At 39.0% G+C, this 16,611-nt stretch overlaps 1 protein-coding gene across 4 annotated transcripts in view; it reads left to right on the top strand.

The window, feature by feature from the left end:
- The window catches only part of slit2 (slit homolog 2 (Drosophila)), a 455,515-nt gene that overhangs the window by 350,977 nt on the left and 87,927 nt on the right, over positions 1–16,611 (top strand). For 3 of the 4 annotated variants that reach the window (XM_072252964.1, XM_072252962.1, XM_072252961.1), the window contains 6 exons: positions 2,190–2,207; positions 3,481–3,631; positions 5,796–5,870; positions 6,978–7,121; positions 13,832–13,975; positions 16,074–16,240. In XM_072252964.1, coding sequence (XP_072109065.1) covers positions 2,190–2,207; positions 3,481–3,631; positions 5,796–5,870; positions 6,978–7,121; positions 13,832–13,975; positions 16,074–16,240 — 699 coding nt within the window. The remainder of the gene's footprint in view (positions 1–2,189; positions 2,208–3,480; positions 3,632–5,795; positions 5,871–6,977; positions 7,122–13,831; positions 13,976–16,073; positions 16,241–16,611) is intronic. The other variant, XM_072252963.1, reaches the window with a different exon arrangement.

Genomic DNA, 16,611 nt, shown 5'->3' with positions numbered 1-16,611 from the left:
GTTTTTTTTCTGTAACTTAGTGACAATTGAAAATATATTCTGTACTTATTGCAATCAAGAGAAGGAGACTCTTGTTTTTACATGGTGACTTTTCATTGATTCTGGATACCCTAAAACACGTTATACCCAATTAAGTTACTTAAAAATATCTTGCTCATAGGAAGGTGAAACATAAATAGACTGTCCGAGCCCTCTATTCTGTTCCACTATCAGTGAAATGTTCAGCGACCTTGCTCAAAATATCTAGCTCTTCCAATATCCCATAAGATCTTTGTAAAAAAAGCAGTATCACATTGAGAATTAGCAAATGGCTATCAATTGTTCTAAAGAGAAAAAAAAAATCAAAATTCCAAATTTCATCTACTCCCTGCATATGAAAGTGCTTATTAAATTTAGTAAGGCACGATTCTGATTTTTAGACTATGCCCGTAGTCTTAGACTCCCAGTCAGTAGAAACAGCTTTTCATGATTGACCCAATATTTTGAAAACTTAAGTGAAATTATCCATAAGCTTCAAATTCATGAGAACTTAAGCTAGTTTAAGCAATCTCTCTCATGATCTAACCTTGAAGTTTATGGCTTATTCTCATAAATATCTACTTCTCCCTTCCTAAGGCTTTACAAGTTTTCTGAAATTTGCCGCCCAGAATTCCAGGTCTAAGCTAACAAAAGGCTTAAAATGTAATAAATCCCACATAATAATGTCCGTTAATAATGACTATAAAATCTCTTTTAGCGGGGTTGAGATAAATATTGACCTGGACAAAGAGAGAATTTCTCTGAGATTTTGTGACATTGTACTGTAACACATTCTAAAATCTCAACCAAGAGGTAGAAACTCCATTACTAAATGAAAATGGAAAAAAAAAATCAGGAGATGGTGGAAATCTACATTAAGAGCAGAAAATGCTGGAAACGTTAGCAGGTCAGGTTACATTTGTGGAAAGACAGAGTTTATTCTTTATAGTTCTGGCTTGAAGTGTTAACTCTGTTTCTCTCTGCATAGCTGCTGCTGTTTCTAACATTTTCTGTATGTATTATAAAACTTCTAGCGGACCCCAGGACTGTGACAGAGTGTCAGCTTTGTTGAATGTGACATGAATCCACACCTTTTGATTCATGAGTGCTACTACTGAGCCACAATGGACTGAGCATTTATTATAGACAAGCTCAAGCAGACCAATAAAATACTGCTACAATATAAGAACTTACAAATATTATGATGTAAGTGTAGGTATCATGAGCAGATCCTTAGCGGTGGGGGAATTCCATGGCTCGATTCTCCCAATGATAAACAGAACCTGGAGCTTTGTTTCAGGCTATGACAGACTGTTCACCAACCAACTTCTTGCAAAACTCTGTCTCTAATTCCTTCTTCATCTACAAGTGCTGTGTGGTAGAATTGTTCTTCCATCTCTCCCCCATCATTGGCAACTGTGTAGCTGTGCATTTTAAATATTGTGTAGTTACTGCTTAACCACTAAAAGTTAGATTGATTCCAGACAGTACATTTTCTTGCACGTTTCAGCTGTTTTTACCTCTGAACTTTTTTGTTGGGTGATGAACAATGGTGTGCTTTCGTGAATGAATAGTTGCAATAACATGCTAGTGTAACAGGTTGAATGCCACCTACATGTCTTTATCATTCCAAACAGATTTTGAGATTTAAACTGACTTTTTCTTCAGTAATATTTTGTTGAGGAATAGCTCCATAAGCTAAATTACTAATATGTGAAAAGAAGTCAACTATAGATATTCTTTGTAGCTTTAGGAAAATTAAAGCCTTTTTGATGCAATCCATGATTTAACACCCATCTCTGCAACTTATTTCCTGATATGCACGGTAAACAATATTATTTAAAGTCACTGGCTGTGCTATTGTCTGAAAAGTTCACCTTATTAGCTGACTAATTAAAAGTGGACTTATTATAATGCTATGTCAGCCTACCCTGGTGGTGTGCAATTCTTCCATGTGAGTTGTTAGACTTCTAGACCGATACATTCCCTTTCATATTGTGCTATACCTGGGTACAATCTATTGGTCAAGTTTATCCCTCAGTCAACCTCATTAACTACTGATACTTTGCAGAGTTGTATCACAAATGGATTGGCTGCTTTCTTTGCTTTCCTGAATATAAATGCAATCGCTCTGTCTCTCTTTTCCTTCTATGATTTTTTACCTTTTACAGGAATTCACCATTTTGGCTGTAAGTACAAATATATGTGCTACTGATACTTTACCACAGTCCCCCCTCACCACCTACTGTTGTGATCTGAACCAACACTCTCTCCCAAGCTATTTTATTTCCCTTTATGTTCCTACCTTGTTGCTTCACAAGCACCCTATTGATGAACAAAAATCAACTAGCTTTCAGTCAAAGCTGCCCTGCCCCATTTCTCCATACCTTCATGTTCCCTGATGTATCAGGTTTTTGGTAGTACTTATTTTGCAAGTGACATTAGTACTGAATTCTAGCAATATCCAATTGGAAAGAGCTATCCTTTCAAGTAGGCATGTATATTGCTTGTGTTCAGTGTATAATTCACAGTAGTTGTTTCGCTGTATGTTAACTGAATGTTATTAATAGTATGTTCCTTTGTGATTACTAATGCTTTTGTATCCCAGCTTCCTGCTGCCTCATCCTGTACCTTACAGTAGAATGCTCTGCCTTGTTTCCTCACTGCCTTCCCTCACTTTACCTGGCGTAGTTGATGCGGTTCTGAAATTCAGCGGGATTTTCCGTTGTGCTTGATCTAACCATGTGGTTGAAAGGTACGAATAAAACATGGTTCTGTCAAGCACCATGGAGCGTCACGTAAGCCTTCTACAGCATGCCAAACTTCAAACAATAGAGATAGAGAGAGAGAGTTGTATTCTTTTGTCAAAGATCAACAGGTGAGGGATAGTAGTTCTCTAGGCAAAGGATTTATGGAGCTGAAGATCAATTTTCTGACAGTTGAATTGTGATCATTGTTGATCTTTTCCATTAAAAATGAATAAAAAAGTGCAGTTGCAATTTGATATAGGAAAGAAGTAGATGAAGGGACAAACATAATAACTGCAATAGATATATTACTCCAAGTGCAGGAAGTGTTCAGTCTTTATGAATTCCACTCACTATTTCCAACAAATGGCTCAGATGGGAGCGGTAAATTGAATTAAGTAAGATTTTTCAGCGCTATGAATATTAAAAAAGGCAGTTAATTGTAGAGTAAAAATAGCAATAGAAGGATCCTGCATTGAAAGGTCAGTTTGTAAATGTTACCTTACTCTTCCGGATCTTGCCATTAACTGAATATAAGGTTCAAGATCTACAGTACATATAATATCTGAAATACTAAAGACTTCTATATGGTCTTTTGTAAAACTTATCTGAGACTTTTTTCTCTTGATTTAATTAACCCCCTTTTGCAAATATCTCCTGTTGAGACATCTGTTTTCCAATTTACTGATTTGAGTAATCCTCAAATAATCTGCAGGCACAGAGGATTACAGAGCTAAACTCAGTGGGGACTGCTTCATGGATCTCGCTTGTCCTGAAAAGTGCCGATGTGAGGGAACCACTGTCGACTGCTCCAATCAAAGACTGACCAAAATTCCTGATCACATCCCTCAATACGCTGCGGAGTTGTAAGTCAGCACAGCAGCCCACTATCTCACACATTCTTCCTCACACTTGCTTATCTCTTTTTTTAGCAATAAAGTAAAGAAACATCAAATTTATTTAGAAAATGTCTCTTATGATCCTTGAGGTGAATGCACTGTTATCCTTATGGCCTTTGGTTTCAGATTATTTTTATTTATTCATGGCCAACCCTGCCAATTTACCACTCAGCCCCAAAGAACCCTGGGAGAGCAGCCATCTGAGAAGGCAATTAACATAAAGACATAAAGATATCAAGGCGTAAGTGTGTAGGCCTGCCCAGATGAGAATTGTAGATTACCTTCCCCGTATGTGGCAGTAAACTAGATGTGTATTTAAAGCATTAATTTTGTGTTTATCTTTACAAGCAATAGCTTTTATTTTAATTCCAGAATTTCAATGATGCCCCAGTGGATTCAAGCCTGGCTTGTTGGTTAATAATCCAGGCTTTTCAACACAAGGCCAATAAGAACTACTGTGTTGTTATTCCATAAAACCATAAGATATAGGAGCCAGATTAGGCCATTTAGCCCATTGAGTCTGTTCTGTCATTTCATCATTATTTCCCCATACCTATCATTGGGGCAGCAAAGGAGAAGAAATTACATTCAGGGTATCCATATCTATCAATGTAATAATGTTATTCTTTCAAAAGAAATGTTATGTATTTGGATCCCCACTCAGGAAAAGTAACTTTGTTTACCAGAAACTATCAGTCTCCATTGATGCCTAGCACGTATTAGATATCAATTTGGTCTTCTCTGTGCAGTGATGGAAACAGTGCAGACTTCATTTTTCAGTATGCTACTCCAGTGCCAAAGTTCCACATGGGGGCTTCAATCTATATTAGACATAGTGAGGGCACAGCTGAATGGGCAATTCATGACCCCACAAGTATAGGCAAGATTGATTTGTAATCACTGGGAGCCTGTAAGCCACAGGCAATAACATAATTGTAGTACATAAAGTATAGTCAATTTATTAGCATGATTTACAATGTATGCCTTTATGATGAATGATCATAAACCTTAACCTTTCCTTTCCCCACAAATGCTGCTTAACTGCTGAGGAATTCCAGCATTATTGTGTAAGATGCCCAATGTAGAACCCACATCAGACTGATGAATACATGAGCCAAAGGAAGCAAAACACACAGCACAAACAGGGTTATTTTATAAATCCAGCAGGAATAGTGCTTGGAACATTAAGGGATATTAGTCAATAGGACTAGGTTCCATAACCAAATCTCCTTCAAACAGCATTTGTGCAGGAAATGTTGAAAGTACAGTTTGTATGTCCAAGAAACTGCAGCTTTCTGTGGTTAGAATTTCTCCTCCACGGTTAAATTGAATGGGCTAATTCTTGTATTTGAACATTGCACATTGCTCATGTTCTGAAGGTTCCAGTTGCTCAGCTGGAAAAGACATGGAACTGTGACCCATCTTTAAAAAGGGCTAAGTTTTACCAACGTCATCAGTTAGGTGTTGCATCTGTTCTCATGGTTTTTTTGGCAAAGAAATTGAGTTCTTGGTCAGGGTTCACCATTCTGATTGTTTCACATGATTCAATCCAAAGAAAGCTTTTGTGCAGATATTGACTGAGGAAAGAAACACCTGTTGTTTGGTCCCTGCCAAATACTCTACTAGTGTAGCACTAACTCAATATAAATCAGCAGTCAGGAGAAGTGAGAGGAAACTTGAGGTGGGAGAAATCATCAGAATATTTTTATGTTATTCTTCTTTAGTTCAGGGAGAAAAGCAGATCAGCCCTGTTTCCTGACCCCATTCCAAATGGGACAATTTAATCTCATGTTCATGCTCTGAGGAAGGGTTATTCATTTCCCTCTAAGGAAAGCTTCACTTGCTCCTGTATTTGTGTGTCTGAAGGAAGATGAAACAAGTTAGTCATCCATTTGAAAGAGAAGTGTCAAATCTCTACACAGCTCAGAATATTAATAATAATTTCAACATTCAAAATGTGACTGAATTGTAACTGTCCAGTTTCAAATGAGAATACTTAAATGGACACCTTTCAATATTCAGCTGACCAAAGATACCACAAAGGAAGGATAAAATCCATAATGTAATTTGGAAGGAGTCTAGGTTTAAAAAATGTTTTTTGACAATCTTTTTTTCTAATTAAATACTTTAGGCGTCTTAACAACAATGAATTTACAGTGCTGGAAGCTACCGGGATTTTCAAGAAGCTCCCTCAGCTCCGCAAGATGTAAGTTGAATTTTTGCTTTGGATTTCCCCCTTGTATCTTAAACAACCAGGTTGCAGTTCCCTCTCCTAGTAGGTGTATGTTGTGAAAGACATCGTTAAAGACAGTTATACTAGTGACCTGGAGTGTGCTGAAATCATGGTCATTGAGGCATGCAGTAATTGGTAGCTTACACCTCTGTCTGAGAAGGCAGGCACCTCATATTTCTTAGTCACAGAAGGAATGGCAGGAATCACCAACCAATGTAGTCTAAAAGCAAGCTCGGCAATCTTCTCAAGCAAGAGAAAATCTGCAGATGCTGGAATCTTCTCTTGACTGCCTTTGCTGTACCAGGATAGACAAAGAACTACTTTAGAACAACACACATAAAATTCCAGCATCTGCAGATTTCCTGGTGTTTGCGTTGAACTATTTTAGAAACTGGCTTTTCCTCTGGTCTTGGCTACTGTTTAAATGATAATAACTATTTAAAGTAGTTTTATGAAAAAAGTAATAGAATTTGAAAGTTATGGTTTATTTCCCAGCTGGAACAATAAAAATGTTTTGTGGGATAAGAAGATCATTTATAATTTTTAGTGATAAATATTAATTACTCAGATTTGGGCATGGAGAGTAGAATTGCCAAATTTGCTGATGCCACAAAGCTTGAGAACTCTGGGAAAGATTGAGGCAGATAGTGATAGACTAACTGAATTGGTAGACCAGTAGCAGAATTCAGTACAGAAAAGATGCACTTTACCTAAAAGAACAAGAACAGACATGCCCTACAGAGTCAAGTATTGTCAAAATCGGTTGTTAATCCATTCAGAATCTACCCTGAAACAAGTTTCCGGCTCGGCCATTTCAGAGGGTTGATCAGAATGTAGAATGCAGGATTTTCATAAAGAACCTATCAAGGGGGCCATGTATATTTAAATCATCTGTCTGCTTGGTGAGATTAATATGTCTCTTGATCCTCTTGATACAGTCTGGTTATGTCTACGCTTTTAATTCTTGCTCTCCATAAAAGGATATGTAAAGCTGACATATACAAACTTCATGCCAAAGCTTGGTTGAGATGAGTGCTCTTGTATAACTTAGAGTTTATTTTATTTTATTTTCCCTTTTAGAAACTTAAGCAATAATAAGATCACAGATATTGAAGAGGGTGTGTTTGAGGGGGCTTCAGGTGTGAATGAAGTCCTGCTAACTGGAAATCGTCTGGAATCTGTGCATCGAAAAATGTTCAAAGGACTGGATAGTCTTAAGACTTTGTAAGTAAAGTAGTTTTGCTCTTACTTCTCCATTGTGTGTCAGTATAGTACTCAATAGTTGGCTTCTGAATTTTCAATGTTTCTTTAGAAGTTTTGTTACCATCCTCTACCCTATCCCATCATCTTAGCTATGGCTGCATTATCCTCTCTTTAGAATACTCTTCATCTTTGGGATGTACTTTTCCTATGCCTTCTAAATCATCCCCGAGAAACACCAGCCATTGGTGTTGTGCCATTATCCCTGCTAGTGTCCCGTTCCAATCAACTTTGGCCAGCTTCTGTCTCTGTAATTTCCTTTACTCCACTCTAATACTGATACCACTGACTTTGTCTTCTCCCAGTCAAATTGCAGGGTGACTTATACAATATTACGATCACTGCTTCCTGAGGGCTCATTTTCCTTAAGGTCCCTAATCAAATCTGGGTCATTATATAACACCCAATCCAGAATTGTCATTCCCCTGTTGGGCTCAACCACAAGCTGCTCTAAAAAGCCATCTCATAGGCATTCTACAAATTCCATGTCTTGGGATCCAACACCAACCAGATTTTCCCAACCTACCTGCATATTGAAATCCCCCATGATTATTGCAACATTGTCCTTTTTACATGTCCTTTCTATCTCACATTGTAATTTGCAGTCCACATACTGTTTGGAGGCCTGTATATAACTCCATTCAGGGGCTTTTTACCCTTGGATTTTCTTAACTCTACCCACAAGGATTCTACATCTTCTGATCCTATGTCACCTCTTTCTAAGGATTCACCTACGTGTTTGTACTTTCGATGCAATGTGTCTCCCTGGATATTAAACTCCCAACTAGGATCTTCTTTCAGCCACGACTCAGAGATGCCCACAACGTCATAACTATCAGTCTCCAACTGTGCTACAAGATCATCTACCTTATTCTGTATATTACGTGCATTCATATATAACACCTTAAGTCTTCATAACCCTGTTTGATTTTGACTTCTTGTTACAATTTAGCTCATCCCACTGACTGCAATCTTGTCCTATCATCTGCAATTGTGTCCTTCTTTACAGTCTCACTTCCCACTGCATCTACTTGTATACCAACTGCCCCATCCTCAGCCTTATCACACCAGACCCCATCCCCTGCCAAATTAGTTTACACTCACACCAGCAGCACCAGCAAGCCTATCCACAATGATATTGGTTCCCCTTGGGTTTGGGTCCTTTTTGTGCAGGTCATACCTTCTCCAGAAAGGATCCCAATGATACAGAAAAATGAACCCCTGCCCCCTGCACCAATTCTTTAGCCACACATTCACCTGCCGAATCATTGTATTCTTACCATCACTGGCATGTGGCACAGGCACCATTCCAGAGATTATTGCTCTGGGGGTCCTGCTTTTCAGCTTTCTCTATCTTCCTTCTAAAGGACCTCCTCCCTTTTCCTACCCATGTCATTAGTAGCACTATGTATCAGGACTTCCAGCTGTTCACCTGCAACCTTTAGAATGCCATGGACCTAATCCAAGACATTCCTGACATTGGCATTTGGGAGGCAACACACCATCCGGGCGTCTCTTTCACATCCACAGAACCCGCTTTCTGCTTCTCTAATTATGGAATACCCTATCACCACTGCACTCCTCTTCTCCCACTTTTCCGTCTGGGCCACAGAGCCAGAATCATTGCCGGAGATCTTGTCACTGTGGCTTCCCTGGGTGGTTGTTCCCCACCCCCAACAGTATCCAAATCAGTATGCTTATTATTGAGGGGATCTCTGCTCACTGTGCACTGGCTGTTCGAGCAAATAAATTAAATATGTAAAATCGCAAGTAAATATCTCAGCATTGCAAAATGCTTTTACAATGCATCTATTAAAACACACTCCTATGAGGGGTGATTGATCAGTTCGTGGCCTAAGGTAGACGGAGTCAATTTTAGAAAACCTAGCACATTTATTTTTCCTACATTTACACACTTAGTCCAGTGGTTGTGGAGCATACGGATCCCTTCTTTGTAGAAGTCGGCGTCTTGGACCTCCAGAAAGTGGTTCACAGCAGGGGTGATTGATAAGTTTGTGGCCTAAGGTAGACGGAGATAAGTTATTAACTTCAAACTTTCTGCATTTTCACTAAGAGAGTTGAACTGCACGTACACGTAACAAGAGCAGTATAACTCATCTCCTTCTACCTTAGGCCACAAACTTATCAATCACCCCTGCTATGGACCATCTGGAGGTCCAAGATGCTCTTGTTACATGCACATGCAGTTCAACTCTTTGAATGATAATGCAGAAAGTTTGAAGTCAATAACTCATCTCCTTCTCCGTTAGGCATAGAACTTATCAATCTCCCCAGCTTTTCACCACTTATACAAAGAGGGAATCCATGTGCTCCACGACCGCTGGACTAAGTGTGTACATGTAGGAGGGGACTATGTTGTAAAATAAATGTGCTAGGTTTTCTAAAATTGACTCCTTCTGCCTTAGGCCACGAGCTTATCAATCACCCCTCGTATGTTTCATTTCTTAAAGTTCAAGACATTGAACAAAGGTAGACCTTCTTGTTTGGCTCATGTCAGCATGTGATTTAGTGTTCTGAGTTCATCAAAGTAGCCATTGGTATTCTGTTTTCAGTAAATGCAGTGCCTTTAAGATCATGACCTTTGCAAATTGTGCATATCTGTGGTACTCTGCAAATATTTTTTTTAAATGATAGGGCACATGTTGTGACTCAGTTGGATGTGCACTTGCTTCTGAGTCGAGGCTTGTGGAACGAAGGCGAACAGTCTATAAGTGCAGAAAGAAGGTGACATTCCACCGAAGACCCTTTAAACCTGTTTTTAACTCAGTTGTCCAGAAAAGGTTTGAACATGCTGCTGTCCATTCATATCAGAATAAGAGGAATTTTTTAGCCCTCACTGATTGAACTGGCATTATTTATAAAATTGTTTGCACAGTTGGTATATGACCACATTTCAAAAGTGATTCATAGATTAGTTTTGGAAATATAGTGAGGGACAGTATCAATCGAAGTTTTTCCTTTTCAAAGGATCATTACTTTTAACAAAGCTGGTTGTCAAGTATTTTAATTGGGGGCAGGCAAGTGGTAATGGAGAAAGAAAGCGGCTATATATCATCACTACAACAAATGCTATGGTGGTTTCTAAGTGAAGTACTTTTACATTGTGGGTGTGTAAATAAATGAATAATTTTTTTTCTCTTGATTTGGATGGGCAGATCTATTTCAATTTTGAAATCTGTGGACATTTTACAGTACATGTATGCTTGAAAAATGAATAGCACGAAGCAAGCTGGTATCAGGCAAAATTCGGAGCAATGCATTCAGGGCACTTAAGTTTTCCTCCCAAAACCAGTGTCATATGACCTCATTTTTAAGGGGGCTTAATTCAGCTATTGCAATGAAAGATTTAGATCAGGAAATGTGAACAGTAGGAATAGACCACATCCCAGAACTTCAGGGGTACAAGACACAGAAGTAATTATTATGAATTTGCATAACAGTGCATTTATGAATTTTTTTCTTTGTGATGTACAGTATTCTTAAAATATTATTTGTGAAAATATTCAGTGTACAGTCCTTTATCAAGATTATAGTCTATGAAGAAAGAAAAAAATATAACGCCTTCAGCTGCTTTGCAGCCAGAGAAGCATTTCTGAAATATGGTTATAGTGACTATAAATCTGTAATAATCTAGCATATCTAGTGAAAGGCAGTACTTTTCCCTTCTATTGGAATGTAATTTTGAAGTTTATTTTATTGAAAATAACAAAGATAAGAAAATGGGGTTCATGAAACCAGTGCCAGAACTGATTTATATGTTTGGACTAACTGACCTGATGGTCGTACATTATACTTTAGTGGAAAATGCAAGGTGTTAATGAGAACATTTGCGTGTAATGGCATTGTTTCTTTGCCAATATAAGGCATAATACTTAAGGTTAGCTTCATACACAAAGATTGTCTTAGGCTGAGTTTTTTAAAATTAGTATTTGTAGTCATAGAGCACCTTAGCACAGAAACATGCTGTTTGGCCCGCCTAGCCCATGGGAAACTGTTAATCTACCTAGCCATCAACCTGCCCTGCACCTGGACCATAGCCCTTCATAATCCTCCCATCCATGTACTTACTTATCCAAACTTCTCTTATTCATGACTGTTTACGAGGCCAACAAATCTTGTGCATGCTTTATTTTCTCAGAGCAGGCATGGGCAAAGGCCCCTTCTTGAATTGCTGGAATCTGCAAGAGACAGTGCTCTCACTATTCCATTAAGGAGGAAGAGCTCAAATATTGATTTAGCGGCATTGAAGGTTTAGTAATACATATCCAAGGCAGACTGGTGTGAATGACTTCAAATTGCTGGTGTTGCCATGCATCTAATGCCTTTGCCCTTAAGTTTTAACAGCCCACTGATAATGTAATTAATACTTCTGCATAAAGGTCAACAGAAAGAAAATGTAAGGGGGTGTAACTAGTGACAGACATAGATAAGCAGCTTCTCCCACCATGACTGAGCAAAGTTACTGAATATGCTGTAGGTTCTATGCAGCACAGAGGATGAGTTTTTGAAATGGTTAATCATTTACATACAATCCTACATTTTCAAATATCTCTCTGACTGTTGGCCAGCATGTGAACTACAACTCATTCAGTTTAGTCCAGATCAGCTTATTTTTAACACGCTTTGGATCTACATGCGGATGAAAGGTGTCAGATGAACATTTGACTTAATATTACAGTTGCAAAACAGGAAGGAATTAGCATAAAAGAACTAGTCCTCTTGTGCAAGAAGTAAATGATGCCATAAAGAAGCTTCACCCTGTGTCTTAATAGAAATAAATAAAAATTTCTTAATGCACTGTGGTTCTGGATAGCCCCAAATGGGATACATGTGCTTTAGAGCAGCGGTCCCCAACCACCGGGCCACGGACCGGTACCAGGCCGCAGAGCATTTGCTACCGGGCCACGAGGAAGTGATATGATTCGGCAATATGAGTCAGCTGCACCTTTCCTCATTCCATGTCATGGCCACTAATCAGCCATTATACATGCGAGGTCATGACCCGCGCGTCATCCATAGCAGGGTGGGAAGGAGATCAACCCCTCGAGCTTACAAATGACGACAGACTGAAAAGTATGTTTGACGTAACATCTCTGTCGGCATTTTGGATCAAAGTCAAGGCTAAATATCCTGAGATAGCCACGAAAGCACTGAAAACGTTGCTTTCATTTCCAACATTTTTCTGCAAAGTGGAGTTTTCTGCAATGAATGCAACGAAAACTAAACTGCGGAATAGACTGGACATAAGGAACCCCCTTCGAGTATCGCTGTCTCCCATCACCCCTCGATAGGACCATGTTGTTGCAGGGAAACAAGCCCAGGGCTCCCACTGATTCAGCGATATTGGTGTGTGGCAATGATTTTATATATTTATATGGGGAAAATATGTGCTGTGTGTTTAATATCCAAATGTTACTTAAAATGTTATGAAGCTATTGACTTATAAGTGACTGTATAACAATTACAGCACAGAAACAGGCCATCTCGGCCCTTCTAGTCCGAGCCGAATGCTAATCTCACCAAGTCCCGCCAACCTGCACACAGCCCATAACCTTCCACTCCTTTCCTGTCCATATACCTATCCAATTTTTCTTTAAATGATAATATCGAACCTGCCTCTACCACTTCTACTGGAAGTTTGTTCAACGCTTACTTCAAGCTCCCCTGTCCTCCCCTGATAATTGACTTATCACGGTATTCATGCGAGGGAAATATGCGCTGTGTGTTTAATATTAAATTCGTTAGATAAACCCTTTTTAGATACAAAATTGAGTGTATTACCCACTTATCGCCTACATTCCAGTAGTGATTAACACCCACCCCCACGAACAGAATCGCCTAAAAGGATTTGCTGGGGGTGGGGGGGTGTAATCGGCAGGTCACGATGCGCATGTGCACTGGTGCCCGCGCAAGGCTTCATGGTCATTGTAGTCTTTCTGGGTAAGCAACGCATTTGACTGCTACTCTTGTCCTTTGGCAACCCTACCCCCACCCGCCACCCCTGGTCGGCCGGTCCGCAAGAATATTGTCAGTATTAAACCGGTCCGCAATGCAAAAAAGGTTGGGGACCCCTGCTTTAGAGTGGCAACTAGCCCCAATCCAGAGGTTTCTTAATAATATCATGAAATTAGCATATTTTTAGAATGTAACTTTCTCAACTGCAGTTCCATTAATTAATGTACATTGGACCTTGAGACCTATTTCTTTATACGTACAGTGTTTCTATTTATTTTGGCAACTTATTCAGGAACTGGATCACAAGTGCCAAGAATACCTCTGTGGAGCTTTCTTAGTTTCAAACATATACTCCCCACTACAATTTCTTCCAAGATTTGAAACATTAAAACTACTGAGTGGATTTGTAAAAGATAGCCTTGTGTACACGGAAGCTACAAGTCAAATGTTGGAAGAAAGTACTGTTTTAATGTCTTATGCTCACAGTAAAGCCCTACAGTATCAGACTAATTTCCATCTTTTTCCTGTCTTCCTCCAGGTAGGATTATAGCTAGTCCAGGGCTTCCCAACCTTTTTATGCCATGGAGCCTTACCATTAACAGAGAGGTCCATAGACCCCAGGTTGAATAATCCTGAGCTGATCCTTGCACAAAGTTATTCTTGGTCATGTTGTAACAGTCCTGTTCTCTATTCCATAGGATGCTGAGAAGCAACAAAATCAGCTGTGTCAGCAATAACACGTTCACGGGCCTGAGCTCCGTTCGTCTGCTATCACTCTATGACAATCAAATAACTACCATTTCTCCAGGAGCATTTGATACTCTTCACTCTCTATCCACACTGTAAGTTCTTGGGAATAATTATGAAAAGCTGAGCATTTCAACAAATTGTAATTTGATTTTCAGTATTGATGACTTGTGTTATTTGTATATCGGCCAAAGCAAGTTAACCTGTAATCTAGTTTAACATAATAAAACAAGCATTTGTTATGTTTATTCATGTCTATAGATTTTCTGGCTGAGGGTTCATTAGTTACAGAGGGGAATGGAATTTTCAGGAGGAAATTCATTTTTTTTGTAAGTGACATGTAATCAGTATAATCGGTGTGGCTGTCATCTGCGAAGGAGAAGCTATTTGCTTTTGCAAATAAGTGATGGAGGCCTGAAAATGACATTTTAATGAAATGACCCTTGAAAAATAAAAACTCAGTCTGAGAAAAGTCACTGCAATGTCCCCTTTTCATCTTCAGACCGAATTACCTTCTTTATTAGATCAGCTCATTTTGACAATATGTTGAACCTCATTGACAATTTGAATTACAGCTAAATGAACTGTATCCAATAACGCATTATATTCTGGATGGGATGGCCTCTTTCAAACTTAATTTTTGTCATTGGAGTGCAAAGGAAGTTTGGGTCTAGAAAAGCCATTTTTCTCAGCAAAGTTCACCCCTTCCTCAGCTATATTGTGGTTAGCTCTCTGCTCAGCTTGAATGCAAGTCTCTCTTCCTCCAGTTATGCCCAAGTTCTTCCTCTTTATCTCTTACTTTCGACTTAGGTAAGGTGAGAGGAAGATGGAACAAGTTATTATTTTGGGCGCGTAATGTTAGTAATAAGCACAAAATCCACAGCTACCTGTAGAAAATGCTAGACCAGACCAGACAAGACAAAATCCACAGAGAAACAGAATTAACATATCAATTTAATGATCATCCATCGCTTTTGTTATGTAGAGTGGTTTCCTGTGTGCTGCTTAAGCAATGTGTCTGTGCTTCAATCACAGAAAAACACGTCCCCACTATAATGTGAGAAATCTCCATTTATGAAGTCAGCTTCTCTGTAATTCCTTTGTTGATTTCCCACCCAATTTCTAAATTGTCATGGATTAGTCCGAGTTCCTCCAAGACTTCAATATTGCATATTTATCAGAATGGTCTTTTTGAGGTTGCTGATAGTTTGCATTGCCACTGATGTGTTAGTGAAGCATAAGGAATATTCAGCAGCAAAAAGGTCATTTATCTCAGCCATGTTCACAAGTGTTGCAAGTGTCACCTAAATGGAATTCTTGCTTTAACCTCCTGATTTCCAGCTTTTGTTTCTGTCTGTCATTTATCTGTCTTGTTGCAATCTGTGTTGTTGATTTAATATCTGTTAAATTCTGAATTTTCACATCTTGTTTCTTCTGAAATCTGAGGACGTTATTGGACATCTTTTTCATCCCCTCTGGATTGACATCAGGATTCATTTCCCACTCAGCTCATCCATTCTTTCCTCCACTATATATATAAAAAGGAAACACAGTTCCCATTAATTTTCTTGTCTTTCTGCAGTCTGCAAGCCTTTAAATCTCAGTTTAGTGCCACTTAATCACCGCTTCCTGATTGATCCTCCCTTCAACAGTTTACTGCATCACTGGTCTCGTCTTGATCTGTGTGCCTCGATTTCGTCATGCAAAAGCAAAGATAGAGTTCTCATTATCAATGTTTGCAGTGGAAGACAGCATAAGCAATCCAATTCATTCAGATAATTGCACAGGAAGTTCAATCGCATGAGCATTTACCTTGGATCTTAATGTCATAAACCATGCAGTGATAGGGCAGTATCAACTTGCCTGTCAACACTATACAATGCTGAGGTGCAAATCATTCTCGTCATTCCAATCTGATTGGATTTTTTACTCACATACCCTCTGATATTTGATGCAATTTGGACAGCTATATTAATCTATTGTCTGTGACTCTGGATCGCCCATGTCATACATATTATTTTCAATAAGCTTACTAATAATTTCTGCTGTGATATAAATGAGATAATTAGATTTTAGACTGAAGTTTGGAATATGTTGAAGACCAAATTTCAGAATTAAATTGAAGATACGGTGTTTTATGGCTTTAAGATTAAAGTCAAGACCATTTTCTCAAATAATGATCTTTCTCTCTAGAAATCTTCTAGCTAATCCTTTTAACTGCAATTGTTACCTGGCCTGGCTGGGGGAATGGTTGAGAAAGAGACGCATTGTGACGGGGAACCCTCGCTGCCAAAAGCCCTATTTCCTGAAGGAGATTCCCATTCAAGATGTAGCAATCCAGGACTTCACATGTGATGATGGTATGTATCCTGGAAACTCTCATTTTTGGACTGTGTTTAATGCAGCCAAATACTTAAATGCACGTGAGTCAGGAGGTGGTGAGTTGCAAATTGAACACAATTGGTCAGATTGTTTAACGCAGTGACTGGCAGCCATGACTGTGGGTGCTGATAACAGCATTTCAGGTTAGAAGGTGGATGGCTCAGTGTGAGCACATGGTTAAGAGTCTAGCCTGCAGCTTGCTAATTTCCCCTCACTGAGATGCCATGAACGGTGTAATGCAAAGCACGAAAGCTTAACACATGGAATATAAAATCTAGGATGTAATGTTGAGGCTTTATAATGGTGAGGCCTCACTTGGAGTATTGTCAGCAGTTTTGGGCCCCTTATC

This window comes from Mobula birostris, chromosome 3 (genome assembly GCF_030028105.1).
Source record: "Mobula birostris isolate sMobBir1 chromosome 3, sMobBir1.hap1, whole genome shotgun sequence".
NCBI lineage: Eukaryota > Metazoa > Chordata > Chondrichthyes > Myliobatiformes > Myliobatidae > Mobula > Mobula birostris.
The sequence above is the reverse complement of the archived record's forward strand: the minus strand, read 5'-3'. Positions and strand labels throughout refer to the sequence as shown.